The sequence below is a fragment of the Enoplosus armatus genome, chromosome 2 (assembly GCF_043641665.1).
Source record: "Enoplosus armatus isolate fEnoArm2 chromosome 2, fEnoArm2.hap1, whole genome shotgun sequence".
Taxonomy (NCBI): domain Eukaryota; kingdom Metazoa; phylum Chordata; class Actinopteri; order Centrarchiformes; family Enoplosidae; genus Enoplosus; species Enoplosus armatus.
The window spans coordinates 11,367,480-11,387,006 of record NC_092181.1 but is presented as its reverse complement, the minus strand read 5'-3'; the positions used below and the strand labels follow the sequence as shown (position 1 = coordinate 11,387,006).

The window sequence follows — 19,527 nt, the reverse complement described above, 5'->3', positions numbered from 1 at the left end:
TTGTATTTGTCTTGTGCACTGCTTTGACTCCAGTGAAGGAAACAGATTTATACAAAGATAGAAGAAAGAGGGATATGTCCTGTAGGGAATTCCCCAGCCCCTTCATCTCAAATATCCTCTAACCGCTGAACTGGGGAGTTTTGTAAGAATTTCCCTCTCTAGCCCTCACCCTCCTCTCTCCTCTCAAAGCAAAGAGCACTAAACAGAGCTCTAAGCCCCGAGTAAATCTGATCCAGATCTGTGAACAGGCTGAGGCTTTGACCAGACGCTTGGTAAATATCACCACCAGGAAAGACCGAGAGAGGGAGATAAACCCTGAGTAAGCAGAGAGAAAGAGATACACACAGACGAAAGGAAAGAGAGAGGGGAAGAAATATACAAAAGGAGAGCGGTGTAAGAGTAGCTGGCGCCTCTGGCTAGCTCAGCTGAACAGATAAGTTGATGTGTTCTCTTTGCTCTCCTTCATCACGCATTTCTCTCTGACATTTCCAACTTTAATCATTTGAATTCCCCCCTAAATCATTACTCCAGCTGCGTCTCTGTGTCTTCAACTCGTGTCCATCCCTAGACATCTTTGCTTCCTGTCGGTTGTTTCCCAGTAGGTACCCCTGCCCACCACGAACTGCAACTGGAACTTCCATCATCCGACCACCCTTCCTCATACTAAGAGGTGGAGGAAAAATAAAACAGCATTTCTGTAAACTTCAAGTCTCGTTTTCGTCGACTGGCACAAGCACTGAAGTTGACTTTCTCTTAGCTGCAAATTCATGTTCATGTTTGCCTGACAAAAGTGCAGCCTTGTTTTGTAATTTTGCAATTTCAAGACAACAAGTGTGGGAAAGGATGCGAGCTGGGAAGCATGCCTGTAGTACAGTGGAATGAGGAACTAAACTCGAGGAACTTAGCTCTAGACCTTTCGCCCCCTTTTGCTCTCTTGCCTTTCAGGGCCTGTATATTCTAAAAAAGATGGGACAACTATAACATTCAATCTTGACAAAGGTGGGCCATGGTCAGTGTTTTAGTTCAGCCCTCCTCCAGCCCTCATTGTGGTGTTGGTGGTGGGATGCCTGGGTGGGCCCCGTAAAAACATAATCCATCTCTCCCTTCAAGAGGACAGCAGCCCTCATTTTCCTGTGAGCAGACGCTGAGCCAGCAGAGGACTTCTTTAAAAAGAAGCTACTGTCCTCCGCTGGGAGTGTCGAGGCTGCTGTCGGCCAAACAAAGAGGCCTAAATTGGAATATAAAAAGGAAGGAGAGACCTTCTAAGGTAGCAGCACATAGCCACCCACTTATTCCGACACTCGTTGCACACTTGGGTTCTCTGGTTCAGTGGGTTGAAAAAGGCCTCGTCTATTTGGGCTTTCCAAACTAAACGGGTGCAGTGTTTCGCCAGTCTATCCCTGTACAATCAAGTACGCTACTATTTATTTTATTGGCAGGCGCTGGGGCTCCTAGCATGTCAAAGAAAGGGTAAGACTGCAATGGAGCAGTCCTGAAAACCACTTTAGGAAGGAGGAGGGGAAGAAAAGATGGCCTTAAAACAAAATGGAATGAGTTGCTTTTGGCTGGGAGGCTGAAGAACCATATAATAAAGCGTAATTTCAGCGCACTTTTTTTTTCCTTCTGAGGACACAGTGTAATTAAAAATACGTTTCGACATAGTTCAGCGTCTCTGGTTTCCAAACGGGACGAGCTCTGCATATTTGATGGTAAATATAGAAAATACAAGCACAGCAAAGCTGAAAATCTGCTCGAGCCAAAAGAGAGAAATGGTTCCTATTGCTGTGACAGCTCGGGTGAAATACGACGATTGGGGAGAAATATAAACTTTCAAATTCAATATAAGAGCCAGAGGACTTTATTATTGTTATTCCAAGGTGGAAGGAGCGGGAGGAAAAGAAACTGGAGAAGTCAAGTAATGAAGGAGTGAACGCTTGCCAGAACTGGGTCACCTGCACCTGAACCTGCAGAGTCATGATAGGCATCCATCCTCTTTCTGTGTTTGCAGGGAGGCAGACTGGGTGTGTGTTAGGTGAAAGAGTGCAAGCACGAGAGCACAAGGCTGTGTGTTTGTGTGTGTAAGAGAAAGTGAACTTGCTTCTTTTCCACAGCAGCTGGCACAGGTGGGCTGAAATTAGTGTTAAGTAGGTGTAGTGGTGTTAAAGCCACACCAGGAACCCAAACACACCCACTCTGCCCCCCACCCAGCCCAGAGAATCAAAGGGCCCTTTATGAGTCGATCTGGTCTGAGTATCAGCTGGTGCCTGCTCTTTTACACTTGCCTAAATAGCAGGAGAGGACAGAGAGGTCGGCCAAACACTGCAGCCAACTCTACAGAACGTAGAGGCAAAGTGCGTGTGTGTGCATGTGTGTAGAGAATGATTTACTTGGACAATATGTGAGCGCTTTGCCAGTAAACATGTGATCTCTAACATTCTTCCCACCTACCAAGCAACCACATCTGTACACTTATACCAGAAATACAGGAAACCAGCAGCAGGCAGACTGCAGTGATGAGACTGCCTACTGACAAAAATATGTTGCATCTGACAAAACCATGAGAATACCAAATGAAAGCATTGCAAAATGTTGCCATTACAGAAGACAATCTGCTGTACTTTCTGTATGCACACTTTCTCATAAAAATATAGACATTACATAAAATATGGCAAAGTCACAAACCTAGAACAGGCAGAAATCATACTGCATACAGCATATGAGAGCAAAAAACCAGTTCACACCGACTACAGACTGCCGTACATTGTCAAATAGAACAGGAGTGAAATTATTTTTGTATTGACTTGATCTTTCAACTACATGACCAAGGCCCTGTAATCCTGCTCACTCCCATACAGACAGCCCTACAATGTTCCACATACAGACAGATTTACCCTGCTATATATACTGTTTAGACGGCTGGCATTTACTGTACCATCAAGGCACATGCAAGGTTTGAAAAGTACAGTAGATATGTCAAATCCTGTATATATTGTACATATATACGTATACTGTGTGAGGGCTTTATTGCTAAACCAATCATTTGCATTTATATTTATCTTTCACAGGTTAAATACACCACACACCTGTAATGTACCAAATATAATATATAATCACCAACCCTAACCCTTAAAACATCAATGCAAATGTTGATATAAATGTCATGAAGAATAATAACTCGGTTGGGAAAATACCTGCTGATGCCCACTAAACCTAAATCTAGCAGCAACTATAAATACCTTCAGCAAACACTGATGTAATCTTTCAGACATATACTATGAGCTGGTTCAAGGGAGGAAGCCAAGTATGTGAGAGACAGTGTGGCAGACCACAGTAATGCAGCTGTGTCTGACTGTCTGACAATTCAAGGCCTTCATCAGTCTAAGGTCGATGGCAACAGGGCTGTCTGAGTCACATTTAAACCAAGCTGTGTCCTGGAGGACTCTGTAGACTGAGGTGCAAATTGCAGATTCACAATGTTGTAATGTCAAATCTGTTCCACGCCGTCTAATCTTGCAGACAAAACACAAACTGTTTCTACAGACGAGGGGTAAAACCCCCCACTAAATAACAAAATGGGTTAAGAGATGCAATGTAAATTAACAGTTGTTAAGTTCTAGGCAACAAAAATTTGTCTGCAGTTTTTGTTAGCGGGACGATGAGGACAATTTTCTAAATGAAACAAACTACTGTAGTCAAACCTATAAACTTGACAGGCTTCACATGTATCATTAAAATGACTACCTATGGTTAAAGGAAAGCTAGGAAAGCTTTAAATTGATTGATTTTTTGCCTGACAACACTGGGGAGGTAGTGACACTGCAACACTTCATTGACAAAACACCAGGCACTAAGATGCATCCCAAGAGCTCGGTCAACCATCACGTCTGGCAACTCAGCATCCAACAGTTTCCTCTGATAGAAACAGACTCATTATTTCAGTATTTCTACGATCAGTCTCTTTTCAGGTCGAGGCCGACAGCGCGGCTTGCTGTAGCGTTTTATTTCAAGTCAACACGTTTCTTTTTTTCAGTGTCTCTCCTGACTTAATCAAATCATGTCTCTCTCCCCTGTAACTGTTAAATTTGTTTGACTGACCATCTCTGTTTGCTCCTTTGCCAATATGCTGCTATATTTTATTCTTTTGATTTCATTTTGTATCTGTCTGCCAGAAAAGAAGAACAAGAACATTAAAAGAGAGAAAGATGCATCCCTACAACAATAAAAACATATTGCAATGGTACACAGGAAACAGAGGCACAACAGCTCAATGTTTCTCTTACCAGTATGCAAGAGAAATTTCCCTTTGCGCTCCCTCTCTCTGCAGTATGCATACTTTTCTTTGCAACTCCTTTCCACTGAACAAAATCAAAATACTATCTACAGAATTCTGTAGATAGTATTTTGAAGAAAAACACAAGATGCATTTTTGCTTAAGCCCCACACACAAGCATGAGGTAACATGCACTCAGCTGGTCCTGACATGCAACCCCCCTACAACCACCACCTTCAATCTCCCTATATGGAAACAGGTCAGTGCAGCGCTGCATTGTAGCAGGGTCATGGTGTGTGTGTGTGTGTGGCGGACCTATGTGGATGTTGGGTGAAATATTCTTAAATCCTGGCGTTGATAAAAGACAGATGTCTTGACACTGAGCCAGCAGAGAGGCTGATAACTTTAACAGTTTTTGGAGCACAGCAGAGGGCGGGCGGCAGAGGAGAGAGAATGAGTGAGGACAGAGGACAGAGGAGATGAGATGATAAAAAGAAATTAATGAGGACAGTTGGAAAGAGGAGAAAAGAAAAGGTAGAAAAGGTATGGCAGTGGTTTCACTAGTTGTACTGGTTTCTCTTGATATAGGAGAGACGGTACAACAACATTAACACTTTTGTTAATTGTCAAATGTATGTACAGTACAGTATGTGTCTCCCCATGTGGCCTCTGTATTTCTGCTTGATGTTGTTTTAGTTTGTGGGCCCACTATCAGTCACTCTGGGTGTTTAGAGTTCAGCCTCTCACCCAGTAAACAATCCACCATTAAGTCTGTGTTATTGAGACCATTTAGCACGCCCAATAAAATGTTCTGTTTCAGAGCCAAAGCTGAGAAAAAGCTTAAATTGAAGAAATTGTATTTTCAGACAACCGCACTGAACTAATCTATTCTCAGTCTCTCTACAACTTTGAGAAACATACATTTAAATAAAATACAGTTAGATGTTTTTAGACAATACACACACACACACACACACACACACACACACACACACACACACACAATGATACATTATAAATATTAAAATGTATTATACATTTTAAACTTAACTTTTAACTTAAGTTAACAAAATGATCATGTCAAGTTCTACTTTTGCACTACTACACTACACACTACTACTACTACATACAGTTGATTTGGTGAATAGTCTTAACGTTACAATAAAAATCTGCTGCGACACAAACTGTCCATAAAGAGTGTTTAAAGATTTTGTTTTCATTAATCAGCGTGCATCACGGCAAGCTGCATTCGAAATTAGAGCTTGTTAATTTTGACCTTCTCAAAGTCCTAAAACTTTGTCTGGACTCCCTCAAATCTCTCCTAATAAGGAATCAGACTAGAAGTTAATGATGCCGACTGGCTAACATAGCTGAGCTTCAACTCACAACCAGAGGCTGTTCTGACACATATGGATACTATTTGACCAAATGACCAGATGTTGATTTCCCAAACATGTCTATCGCAGCCAGCCGCTGTTATTGAAAGAAGTTTTGACAAAGAATTTGCACTAAAAAAGCAAAGGGGGAAAATCTCCACATCTCTCCATGTTCCTCTTGTGCTAATGATTCCTGCCTCACACACTGGCCGGCGGAAAGGGAGCTTCCTGACAGCCAAAACACCTGAAGAACAATCGTAGAAGTCGGTTGATCATATATCTAGATCACGAATGTCATAACTGTACTAGTTGTCATTTTCTCTAAATTACTCAGCTGAGGAGCTGCCACGCTGCTAAAGCATCTAGCCCGAGCTGCGGTGCTAACACGGGTTTAGTATCATTTTCCTGAGTGGGGTCGGCGGCTTCACCAGTCCTCTCTGCTGGTTTAGCTGCCTACGAGCTGATCTTCAGTGGAGGCAGACTGCTGACAGACAGCACAAACACACTGAAAGATGGACTGACAGTCCCCGATACAGACAGCCAGTGTGTGTGTGTGTGTGTTTTGAACTTGAATGACATCCACATGAAAGTCAAGCTCGAGGAAGGTTATGCACGTATACACATAAACACACACACAGAGAGACTGGACATTCCCCTCTGGAAAAGATCACAGTCAGCATTTTCTCTCATGATAGTGTAAGAATGTGTGTGTGGGAAGCTTTGAGTGACTGGCTGCTGAACCTGCTTTATACAGACAGCTGGAGTGTATGAAAATGTCTCCCAACCTGTGTGTGCTGGTTGCATTGTTCACATGCATGTTTGTCATAGACCATGTGCAAGAATGTGTATGTATGAACACACGTGTATGTCTGCACAAATGTCCGTGTGTGTGTGTGTGTTTGTGGGTTACCTGAGGTTAGTGTTTTGGCTGTCCATGGCCACACGGGAACCATTTGGACTTGGGCTGCTGGAGAAAACAGGAGGGGAGAAGGGAGGAAAAGACAGAGAAAGACAAAGAGGGCGAAAAGGGCATAAAACAGAATGGGAACGACAGGGAGGAGGATTGGAGCGTTGAAAACAACAGGGGACGGGATTTACAAAAGGGAACAACGAGGCAGGACAAAGAGAAAAAGAGTAATACAGAGGAGATAAGTAAGAGGACACAAAGAAACAGAATTAAAATCAAAAAGAGAAACAAGAAAATGACAACAGAAGAGAAAAGAAGCAGAGACATAGGAACATGGAGACGAATGCAGAGAGGAAATGGATGAAAAGATAGCAGCATCAGTGAGAAAGGCAGAAAGAGGAGGATGGGAAAAGACAATCAACACAGACATGAGACAGGCAGAGGACAGGGAGAAGGACAAGAAGAGAACAAAAATATAAGGTGAGATGAATGAAGCCAAGACAGCCATCAGTGATCATTTTACAGCAGACATATTAATTGCTGGTGAATTCATGACTGTAGTGTGTATCACAGGTTCCAAACTGTTTTTCCCCTCTCTTCAGGTTATTCCAGCATCCCCAGACAGGAGTCATCATGTCCATTTCCAGGACGGATAGTGTGAGTGTGAAGCCGCTTTTAAAAACACTAAGCCGCTGACACTCCTGCTAACAGTCATCAGTGGAAAATAATTCAGAGACTAAAGAGAGGTCCGTAAACTAAACCAAGACCGACAGCACAGTTGTGCGTCAGCAGTGAGTAGAGACAAAATACTGGACTTGGTTTAAAGCCTTAACATATAAAAATAGGCATCACATGAGCATAATATGTGCATTAACCCCACGATGTGTCTGAAACTTGTTTGAAGCATCACATTTTGATTTGTTGTGTTTCCTTTCTTTTCCAGTTCATTTTCCTTTATTTACATCTGTCATAAGTCTATGTTTTTGCCATCACTAATTTGAGTATTCAGGGTAGAAGGGACCGTTAACTATAGCAGTAAAGCAGCAGTAAATATACATATTTGCGTGCAGCAACATATTTGACCATTTCTATTTTGGAAGAGTTTAAGAGTTGTGTGTAATTATACTTGATGCTTTTATGTAGAAAAAAAGTCATTGGTAACACAAATCTAAACCACAATATTTCTTTGTTCTGGGGGCTCAAACGCATCAATGACTGATACACTCACTTGAGCACTAGATGCAGGTTAGCAGATAACCGCGGGTCTGTGAACTGTGTTGTTCGATTGTTGTGGTCGACAAAGTAGACGCGGCCGGTGGCTGTGTTTCTGATCTCCCAGCCTGGTGGCAGTGGGCCCAGCTCCTCACAGTTCACATTGCTTAGGTCCCTGAACGAAGAAAAAAAGACACATAGAAACCATTAGCGACAATGATAGTACAATTTAAATGTAATTCTAAATTGAACTATTAATACATACAAACACATATACTGCATAAAACAGGCCGGCTGACAGAGCAGCAATGATCTTTGACTAGTTTAAGTACTTTAGGATTATGATGCACTACTATATAATTGATTGGCCTCAGATGGGAGATAATTACCTCCTAACATAGATTATAAAGTAATTATATAATTAAGTTGCTTAACAAACTCCTTAGCTGCTGAATCCCATCGGAGTCACTGTCCCTTTGTGGTGTTCAGGATTTTCTGAAGAGCACAATTAAACAAGAGACCCTGCTCCACTGTGGTTTTACATTTTTACAACCGTCATTAGGTATGATGTATTGTTGGCTGCTTTTCTAAAGTTCAACGGTAAGTAGTAGTAATAAGTAGGTAATTGCTTTTAAAAACACACAACTACAATAAACCTGTTCAATAAATATTTCATTTTTAATGAAGAATAATTTAATAACTGTAAATAAATGTCATCCTTTCAATAGCAAATGTAGTGTTGTACTGGTAGAAGTGATGAAATATGGGTTGGCATTAACATTTATATGAAGCAGTACGTAGACATTTCCTTTACAGCATGTTCACAGGACTCAGCCAATCAGAACTCAGGACGAGAGCACTCAACAGACCCAAGAGCATCAGTGACATTAACCTCGCCATTATCCTTCTGACAAAGTAGTTGTTCTAATTTCTTGATTCCTCTTCTCTTCTGTAAACTGACATCCCTGTCAGGAGAAACCTCAGCCCTGATCTGGGACAACGCCGTAGCCTAAGGAGGACTTGTGCTTGTGTGTGTGTGTGTGTGTGTGTGTGTGTGTATGTATACTTTGTCCTTGCGTGAAGTGAGGACACATCACTCAGGGACAAAGCACATGCCTCGCTGCACTCATCACAACATACTGGGTCATTTTAGCAGCTCTGTCCAAAATGACCAAACCCAGAGGTTTGCTGCTGTGAGTTGGATGTTAAATGCATGTGCTTCATCGACTGAGCTGCAGCTACACCGAGACATGGCCAAAAGTGTAGCGCAATAGCACTGCTTGTAATCTCTGGTGAATTAACTTGTGGGCTATTGAGAGTTGGTTCTGCATTTGATTGAATGCAGAACCACTGGCCTGCGGTGAGTTCAGCTCAACATCTGTCCAAAAATGTTCTTCCAACTCTACATCGGACTCAGGGGTCATTAGTTTGGCTGGCTCTGACATGAGCCTGAAATTTGACTAATAAGACTGTTTTTGAACACAACTGAGCAATTAAGTGAGAAATTAGGTTTGATGCAGCCCAGTCAAGTCCAGTTTGGGCCTGTCAGGTTTGGGAATATACGTCAGGTTTTATATTAGGATTAAAAACAATACAGACTGTCAGCACTGCACTGCATTTATCATGTGTTTAAGCCAATGTGTCTCTGAGATAATTATGCCAATATTAATAGCTCTTAAAAACATTCATCAAAAGAAAGTACTTTATAAATGGATACAAATTTGGACCATGAAGATGGAAAAATATAAACACAAAAGGAGTTACCTGGGCACCCGGGGGTCATGCCAGGTGCTGACTCCAGTCTGTGTGTGGAGGAAGTAGACCTGCCCCTGCTGAGTTGTTCTTTGCTCTGAAACAGAGAGAAAAAAATGATTGGAATTAATATGTCAAAAAGGCAAAAACACAGCACTGAAACAAGATTGGAAGTGTTGTTCTGTAGTCTAGTCCTGGTGGGTACAAGCATGGAAATACAGTTTGTGTATTTTGGAGAAGGTGAAGTCTGTTTATAATTGATGTGACAGGCAAACTGCAGGGACAAGAGTTTCTTAAGGTGTGCGCCAATGTAATCAATTAGTTCCTCTCCAGTCTCCAGTCGGCCTGTCCCAAGAGGACAGGGAGAATAAAATGTGAGGGGAGTGTATCAAAGACTTCCATGAGTGTTTTCCCTTGCAGAGTTCCTCAATGCATCCTAGCTGCCTTGTTTTCTCTTAAAGGTTGTTGTGCGCTCTGAAAGTCAGCCCTTCCTATTAATCTCCCAAACCAAAAGGAAATGGAAAAAATGCTGCCACTTATTCCAAACCCACTAATATAATATATTGTAAACAAATAAGGGAACCGAGGACACCAAAAAGAAATCAGAAGAGAATCATTCGTCATTGGCTTGTTGGATATTTGGTTCCATCCAGCTCATGGATGATTGGAGAGTGAGTGTGTGAATGTTGGCACAAAGTGTGTGTGTGTGTGTGTGTGTGTGTGTGTGTGTGTGTGTGTGTGTGCGCTGCACGGGCGTGGTGTTCATGTGTGTATATTCACCCACTAATCCATCACAACCCCCCCACCCCAACTTCCTACTGGCACAACTAATTTCCTACCCACCTCTCCCTCTCTTTTTTCCCCTCACACACACACTCTCTCTCTCACCACACCCAGCCACTGGTTCAGAGGGTTCAGCTGAGAAAGAAAGCTCACTAGCTGTTGGGCATCAGTGACTCACTTTGTCCGACCTTGGCCAGCCTCAGTGGACACAGCAGGATTGCAAAGGGGGCACAGGTCCAACAATGCCATTCTAAAATCGCTGGCATACAGCACCACACTTAAAATAATAATTTACTTTACAGACTCTGTGGGTATTGTGGGGTGCACTGTGGCTGACTGTGAAAAGTACACTTTTTCTGAAAAAAACGTTCTGATGTTTGCATGCCGTAAGTAAGGCCAGCTTAAGAATTACAGACATAAAAAATAGCCAATAACCTGAAGTTATTCTCTGAGCTACACACCAAGCTATGAATACCCCGCTTTCCCTCTGTCTCTTCACTGTGGGAATATCAGTCTGCAAAGCCAAAACATTCCAACACTGGAAAGTGTTTGCAAACAGTAGAGGAGAGGAGAGGAGAGTATATTAACACATAGCAAGTGTTGATTGCAGTTGTCATGATGTGGTGCTGTGGGAAGGAGGGAAAGGAGGAGAGGGATGGGGTTAGTAGAGAAGTGAGTGAGCCCAAGGACAGAGCAGGGAGACAGACAGAGAGAGAACAGGAATAGAGGATAAAAAGGGCATTTAAACTCTATTCTCAACATTAAAAAAAGAAAATGCTCAACATATCACTGCCTCCAGGCTGCAAACAAGATACAAGGAGCAGGTCATCATGTCTTTGATGTGTGTATCTTGTATTTTTGTGGGTTAGGGCAGGGACTCAAATTGCCTTATGCCTTGATATCAGTAACACAGTTCTCAGGTGAGAACCACTCCCTGACTACATGCCTTGACCACCAGCAGGAGGTACCTTTGCACTATAGTTGCGCTGAAACATCTTATAATAAAATGTAAGCATCAACACAGTGATGTACTGGAAATTTTTGCAAGAACAAATTGGATGAAGTGACTAGTGACAAGGCTGAGCTGTCAAATGTAACCAGCATTTGTTAAAAGCATCAGACCGGGGTCTGTCAGGTGTGTAAATACATTTTCAGGTGACCTAATTGTTTTGATACTGAGTTTACACCATGTTCAATCCCTTTCCAAGGTAACAGCCCAAAACTAGATAGTAACTAAGTCTGTGTTCAGAACTAAAAGGGAAGAAGCATTCTGGCAGTGAAATAACCGTCAACCAGTTGATTCTTCCTCTTGATTCTGCTTCTTTTTATTTTTTTTTTACATACATATTTAGTGTTCAAAAGACAGCATAAATTATTTACATGCTTCTGAAACTTCAGGACTGTCAGCCAGCCAACACACTCCACACAAAATGTTCCACAAAAAACACATCACAGTAGAAAATGAAGAAGATTGCTTCAAAATGCAACAATTTATTGAGACCTTATCACTATTTTCCTACTTTACCAGATTTAATTTTTAAAAGATAAACAGTTAGCGAAGGTGTATGTGTGTGAGTGTGTTGCTAAGTGTGTCTCTCACCATAACCCTCAGGCAGGTCAGGCGGCGTATGCAGGTGCGTTCGACTCATGTAGTTACGATGCCGCTGAGATCGAACCCGTCTCTCCTGGATCCGCTGTTCGCCCGGTGGGACGCTGGCCTCGGCCCCATTAACAGGTGTCATCACTGGAGTGTTCTCGTCCACCACGCAGCTCAGCGGACGCCCTGATGGGCTGGAGTACTCTGACGCTGGCCTGGGAAAGAGCAGAGAGTGCGCATGTTCATGTATATGCAGGCTATGGTCTTCTTTGAGTGCGTGTGTGTGTGATCTTAAGTTTCTCTATTTTAAAGTTTTAATTTCTAAATATACATACATTCATATATCATATGGATACAAAATTTAAAGAGCATTTTGGCTAAATGATACCAACTAACTTGCTGTGATCTGGATGAATAAATTGATAAGTACAAGTAAACACAAGTGTTTGTTTTCATTCCTAAGAGTTACATGCATGGTAGAGTGTGTTAAATGAGTGAGTGATAAGTGGTTGACTTTCAGTTTTGGTGAATGTATGTGACTGTGCACCATGTTTTCCTCTACATGCAGGAAACTGGGTGTGGGGGGCGCAAAGAGGTGCGTTACTGTGTGTTATAGGTGTGCTGTGGGTCAAGTCACAGGTGAAGCCAGCTTATTTGTTCTTGTGATGTCTAGACATACACACAAGTATAGTGTAATTATTGAAAAACAGCTTGTGTCATCAGTCTTCAAGTAAAAAAATGTATTTCATGGTTATGGTTATGGTTTATGTGCTAGTTAACAGCAGGACTTATGAACAGATATCTGACACTTACTGTATCTGTATCTGTATCTGTGTGTGTTTGTGCGTGTGTGTGTGTGTGTGTGTGTGTGTGTGTGAAAATGTGTGCGTAGCATGTCTGACCACTGTCTGGCTGTCCAGAGTTACTGACGCCTTGGCTATCTAAAACCTTGGACCCTTGTCTGTCAACTCACAACCCACCTCCTCCTTCCTCCCATTTCCTTTTTCTCCCCCTCCCTCATGTCCCACCTCTCCCTCCACTTTCCCTGGTCCTTCCTCCTTTGTTAAACCATTCTTTTTGTGAAGTATTTTACAGCAACACTATCCCCTTTTTGTACTTGGTCAGTTAATACCAAATAAAATACTATATATAATTGTATGAAATTTTAAATAAGGTAAAAATGATTTATTAGGTAGGTATTTGCTGCTCCTGCAGCCGCATAATCAAGAAAAATACCTTATTCCTCTTTCTCCATTTCTTCTTTTAACTGTTTTTCTTCCTCTTCTTATCCTCTGTCATTTCTTCCTCCTCCACCTCCTGCTCATCTTCCTCTTCAACTCAACCATTTCCGCCTCCCTCAATGCCCTACCACTTAACCTTTTCTTCATGACTTCCTATCCGTCCTACCTCGTTCTGATATGCTGCCTAGGGGCCATTAGAGATGTGTAGTAAGACTGGGTGAGGTGGTGGGGGTGGGGGAGTTGGTGCTATTTGTTTGCTTACTTTCCTAATGGCTCCACTGATAGCGGCCAAGTAGGAAGGCGACAGTTGTTCCTGCAGGAACAGGGGCCAAGTAAAACCTGGCTGCCCGACTGGCTGGCTCGTTTATTTAGGTGTGTGTGTGTGTGTGTGTGTACAGCTATCTTTGTGAGAACCAATTTGAGCTCTGGAGTGAGAGCATTTTTAGAAAGTGAGGACATTTTGGCCGGTCCTCACTTTGGGACAAACCTTCAAAGGGCTGTTTGAGGGTTTAGACTGAGTGTGTGTGTGTGTGTGTGTGTGTGTGTGTGTGTGTGTGTGTGTGTGTATGTGTGTGTGTTGCAGTACGGTGGGAGGGCTGCTTTTTTGTAAAAGGTCATGTTTGTTGTGCATTATATTGGCATGACTGCTGTACATAAGGTAGTAGAAGGATTAAGGATGATATGATTTGGGCCATGGAAAAGCTCCCATTTTAACACGGCCCACTTTTAATATTATATTATATCATTATTTATCTTTAGTCATATTTGAGGATTTGTGCTCTATGTGTGCAGATGTACCTGGTAGGTCTCTCCCATTGCGTGGTACGTGTGATGTGGTTCAGGTACTGTATCCTTCCAGAAGCTGTCCTCCTCTCTTCCCAGCTGTTTCATGACAGATTAAGACAAACGGGTGAGGAAAAAAAGCATCATACTTGAAATAAAGAAATCAGAAATGAAAAACAAAACAAAAAAACAATCACTTTTGTCTAGTTTTGACACCTCTAAAAACATGCTCATCTAACAGTGCTGTCAATAATGTGTCCTTTATTTTATAAATAACCTGAAAAAAGAGAATCGCCAATGGTCATACTACTGAACCTTAACACATTTAAAACACATCAAGCAATGCACAGGAAAAGAGTTAATGAAAAAGTTGATATTCTCTCCTTACAAACCAGACAAAAGTCTCAAAGGTAGGATAGAAATATTCACAACTACTGTTAACAATTATTAAATATACCTTACTTTTCAAATATACAATACACACCTCCAAACTATGGATTACTTCACTGATATAATTTGTCTGTGACAGAATCAAATGAAAATAGCTCCAGAAAAAAAGACTTCAAGCAAAAGCAAAGTACTATGCAGACTAATACGGCAGCTCATTTCTTTAAGAAAACCTGTGATAATACTGACCCATCGGGTAAGTCATTGTCGAACAGGCGACTGCAGTCCACCACCGGCCCTCCTGTCCCAATGCGATCTCTGGACTGAAGACTTACTACAGAGTTAACAAAGATAAGGAAGACGGTGGATCAATAACATTTTCCTCCCAATACAGTGCGGCTCAAATAATGACTGATATTTAGTACATTCATCATTTTGTATTAAGTCCCTATTGTATGTGGGTTCCTGTTCCACTAATGCTTTTTATACTTTTTTTGTCTTTTTCATGTTCTTCCCATTTCCTTCTCTCCTCTGACATTAATGCAAAGGAAAGCAAAAACATGAAAATTAAAGACTTTGTTGGTAACAGATATTAAATATATTCCAAAGCCAGAGAATAAAAACAAAAATTCCACTCTGTGGTTCAGTGGTTAGGTAATGAACTGAGTCAGAGTATTGAGACAGAGGATGCAGTCTGGGTCTATTTGTGCTTTCTAGTGTTTAAATAATGCAATGCAATGAAACATCCAGAGTTGTCTCTACCAGGACTTGGCTCAAATGTCAATCATAATTTCAAATATTGTTTAGTATGAGAATGATTAATGTTAGTTATTTGAGGCTGAATTTCTGTTTTGTATGGAACTGAAATTGTGCGTGTATGCATTTGTGTTTCTTACCGACTATTTGTCCTCTCACAGTATCATTGTCATTGGGGCCCAGCTTATTCAGGTCCAGTCTCTGATCTGCAGGGAAAAACCAAACAAGACACATAACCATTGATTCAGCATCTGCCCCCGTTCACAACCATCAACACATCCAGGTACTAAGCTGATGGGAAACTTGTTGTATTTCAGTAACTGGGCGTTCCGACTGAAAACATAACTGCAGAGGGCTGCGTTGGTGTGGGCGTGTTGAGACGATGAAACACTATCTAGAAAGGCCGGATTGAGAAATAGATCCATGCACAGTGGATGTTACCTTGTAATGTAACTGGATGTAACCCTGGAAAGTTATTGCGACCATAGCCACGTAAATAGCACCTTGTTCAAGGTAACCCACCGGGGATAAAGATGACCAGTGATGAAAAGCCTTTGGAACCATTATTTTGTTAAAGATAGCAATATTGTCAAGCAGAGATCAATTTTGTTTTTGGAAATACATACAAATTAATTCACAATGTTCTTTAAATTTATACAATCCACAAACACACAGGGCCTCAATTATTTTTTCCTATGCATGAGTCAAACAGGACATAGTGAAGTAGAAAGTTAAAACTCTGATATAATAAATTAAGTCCGTATACAAGTGTGCCTTTAAAATGTTAAAAATACAACAGTCAACTCTGCAGCTTCACCGATTGTGTGTGAAATAATTAAAACGTGGAGACACAAAATATCACAAATTCTGGATGCAAAATGTGTTTTGTCATTCAAAGGATAGCACTGCCAGACAGAGAGCACAGAAACACAACCCAGGAAGACTCTGAACAACGTCCAGACACAGATACATTCAGCAGCCTCTCCCCCCCCACACACACACCAATCACACAGGAAAACATGTGCATGACCAGAGTGATATCAATTGGTACCCATTAACAATGCAACCTGTGTGTGTGCGTGTGTGTGTCTGCAGGGTACTGGCTTACTTAAATATAAAAAACTGAAACATATTCAGACATAAGATGTGTGAGAGGACAAGGAAGGGCAATATGCAGAAAAGGCGTGAGTGAGTGAGAGAAAGGAAGATAAAAAGATGCCCCAGTTATCCACTAAAACCAAAGTCAGACTGGATTTGTCAAGTCTTTGGTTAGCCTGTACGATGTCGCCTGCACATAAAACGATGTGTATTTGCATGTAAAGACTAAGCAGATCTAAACAACCCTATAGCTTGTTTCCAGGAGAGGGAGAGGGAGAGAGAGAGAGAGAGAGAGAGAGAGAGAGAGAGTGTGAGAGTGAGAGTGTGTGTGTGTGTGTGTGTGTGTGTGTGTGTGTGTGTGTGTGTGTGTTTGTGTGCGCATGTGTGTGTGTGTGTGTGTGTGTGTGTGTGTTTGTGTGCGCATCTGTTCCGGATACGTGTCTAGACTAAACAGGGATGGTCTAAGCCTTACATGGCTGGAATATTAAGCAGAGAAGAGGGAAACAGAGAGACAGAACATTTACAGACCTTTAACCACAAGCCCTCACCGCACCATTCAATTCCTCAGAGCTCAGAAAACTGTGTGTTACAATGAACAAACTACATAAATGTGTGTTAATGTGTCGGTTAATTTAGCTTACATCTGTCTCTGCATGTGTGTGTATATGTCTGTATGCATATGTAAAACCTGTGGTATCAGCTGCATCACAATCAGTAAATATAATTAGCCATTACATCAACACTATAAACACTACACACAAATAAACAACAGGGTTCAAAGCGGGTGTGTGTATTCAGTCAAGTCCTTTTGAAAAACTGGTGGTGTGTGAGTTAGTGAGTTTGAGAGTTCATAAGTGGGACAGAGGACTTAGAGGTTTGTGTCTGCGATGCTACAGGAAGTGGAGCTCAGTGCAGAGCCAGACAGACTTCTAGTAAACTAGACAATCTTGCCGGATGCCCTTTTGGTTTGCAAGAGTGTGTGTGTGTGTGTGTGTGTGTGTGTGTGTGTGTGTGTGTGTGTGGGTGGGTGGGTGCAGGAGTGAAACTGTTTTGTGTGAGTTTGTGTTTGCCTTGGATGACAAAGTGAGCTATGTATATGAATATGACTTCTAGGAACCAAGGCAATTCCAGTAAAGTCTGTGTGTGTGCTTGTGTTTTGACGTTTGTCTGTGTGTGTGTGTGTGTGTGTGTGTGTGTGTGTGTGTGTGTGTGTGAGAACGCATCTTGGTCAGACCACAGACTGGGCACTGTCCAGCACACAGGACAAGGACAAAGGGATAATGTGAGCACTGGTGTCTTGTCATAGATCATGATCATGTCTCCCTGTCCACTTCCTGTGGCTGCGATCAAGTATAATTTCTGCCATGTTGGCTGCACAGTAAGTGGCTGGTGTGGAGCCTAACTGGAGCCTATACAGTCTGTTTCTGGATGTTGTGGGTAAATCTAAGGGCACGTCCTTTGGCAATCAGTGGGCTAAAAGTATGGCACCAGGCTTCCATGGCCATCAAGGTCCCTTTTGTGGCAACACTGAGGCTGTTGTGGTTTTTGGTGGATTAGGGGGTGAACTTTATGAGCCAAGAATGCCATTTAGGAGTCTTTACATTACAGCATGCATTAAAGCATAAGCATTTAACTTGACAGTTTGGAGTTTGGCGTAAGAGGCTGTTACATCAGGGCCAACAAAACTACAACTACCTCTATTCATGGAAGTATCCAACTATACAGTTTGGATAAAAAAAGCATCCAACAAATGTCAATAATATTCGGACAGATAACTCCCTTAAGTAGCTGTGGGGTGTGACTGGAATGGATGAATGGAGATAAGGAAAATGTGACTCAGTGTGGTGTGTTGAAGACAGGTCAGGAAGATGTATTGAAGGAAAGGAGGAGAATGAGCGGAAGGAATGTTAATTTCACCGTATTTACTACAGTTATGTGTGTCAGTATCAACTGACTGATACTGCCAACAATGCAGACAGGGCTAACTAGCATGTGGCCATGTGGACTGCACAGAGAAAATAAGTCTGAAGCCATGAAATAAAGAAACTAACCATTTGAGAATGTGTGTCTGTGCAAAAATCATAGCTGTTCCTTTGTAGGTTACCCACGTAAGCCTGAGATCAACTCTGTGTTCTACCGAGGATTATCACTCAAGTATCCCAAAACAGCATCCTTCTTCCTCTTTTTTTGCATCTTGTGCCAAACAGTGACAATAAATATATCAGCAGGACTATGCTTCTAAGAATAAAAGCAATTTGTTTCCCTGACAGAACGTCACATTGCTGTAAAATGAATTGTGGCTATTGATTTAGTCCCAGGTGCCAGATGTCTGCAGCAAGCAATATTTCTGATATGTGTGGCCTAGAGGAGTTGCTGGTGTATTGTGCCTATAAATCTTATGGCAATGAATAGCTGGCACTGAAGCAGCAGCAGGCTGCGAGCTGTGGATGGGACAGCGGCACTGTTGAAAGAGCTACAAAATGTAGCAGCAGGCTAGCTTGCTATCAAACTGCTGCAGCCAGATAAAACAGAAGCACAAGCAAGGTTCCCCTGATATGAAGTTTGTGTTGTTGTTGGAGACACTAGGTCTGGTCTAGACATTTATCTGTCAGACTAAGAGTGCCGAGTGTAGGATGTGTGTGCATACATGTGTGAAGAGAGGTTAACATGGCTCACCCAGCTGCTGTGTAGTTATTCATTTATTCATTCTGTATTTCCCAGAGCCTCCCCATCACCTTTCACTAACAACCAAGACTGGCACCTTAGGGTAAAGACCACAGTGAGCATGCAGAGGGAGCATGAAGAGACCAGACATCAGTGACCTGAGTGTTCAAGGACACAGAGGATTGACACACACAAACACAAACACAAACAGGTACTTACAGCCAGTGTCTTTGAGTCTGTTGATGGCGTTGGACAGGAGGCGGACACAGCCCAGGAATCCTGCACCCTGCTTTTTGTGGATTTTCTTGTGGTTCCATACACTGATGGTGATTGAGTCTGCCTTTCCAATGTATCTGACAGGGGAAGAGAGGGAGCAACGGAAAACAGGTTAATAAGGCATTAAAGAGGAGTAGTTTGTAATCCTGACAATGTGTATAAAATTTCAAAAGGTCCAATGAGACATGGTGTATGCTTGTGTGCACATTGTTCTTTGAACTTTGAGCTCCCCCGCAGAGTAGGTTTTCATCAACACACAGGGTATGAAAGATTGTTAATTTAATTAATAATTAAATTTAATCATAAGCTACGACACGCTTACAGGCAACACATTTTCCAAAACATTAACAAATACACTGACTAAAAACACAGCCAAAAACTTCTATTTCACATTTCTTCCAGCTGCTTCTCCCTGACAGCATGAG

General features: G+C 42.0%; 1 protein-coding gene across 1 annotated transcript in view; it reads right to left on the bottom strand.

Moving 5' to 3' along the window:
• The window catches only part of LOC139290153 (E3 ubiquitin-protein ligase SMURF2-like), a 59,056-nt gene that overhangs the window by 6,221 nt on the left and 33,308 nt on the right, over positions 1-19,527 (bottom strand). Inside the window, exons 4-11 of the mRNA XM_070911850.1 lie at positions 19,046-19,179; positions 15,205-15,270; positions 14,558-14,642; positions 13,937-14,020; positions 11,901-12,112; positions 9,530-9,614; positions 7,782-7,940; positions 6,557-6,613 (exon numbers count right to left, since the gene is read on the bottom strand). Of these exons, the coding sequence (XP_070767951.1) occupies positions 6,557-6,613; positions 7,782-7,940; positions 9,530-9,614; positions 11,901-12,112; positions 13,937-14,020; positions 14,558-14,642; positions 15,205-15,270; positions 19,046-19,179 (882 nt within the window). The remainder of the gene's footprint in view (positions 1-6,556; positions 6,614-7,781; positions 7,941-9,529; positions 9,615-11,900; positions 12,113-13,936; positions 14,021-14,557; positions 14,643-15,204; positions 15,271-19,045; positions 19,180-19,527) is intronic.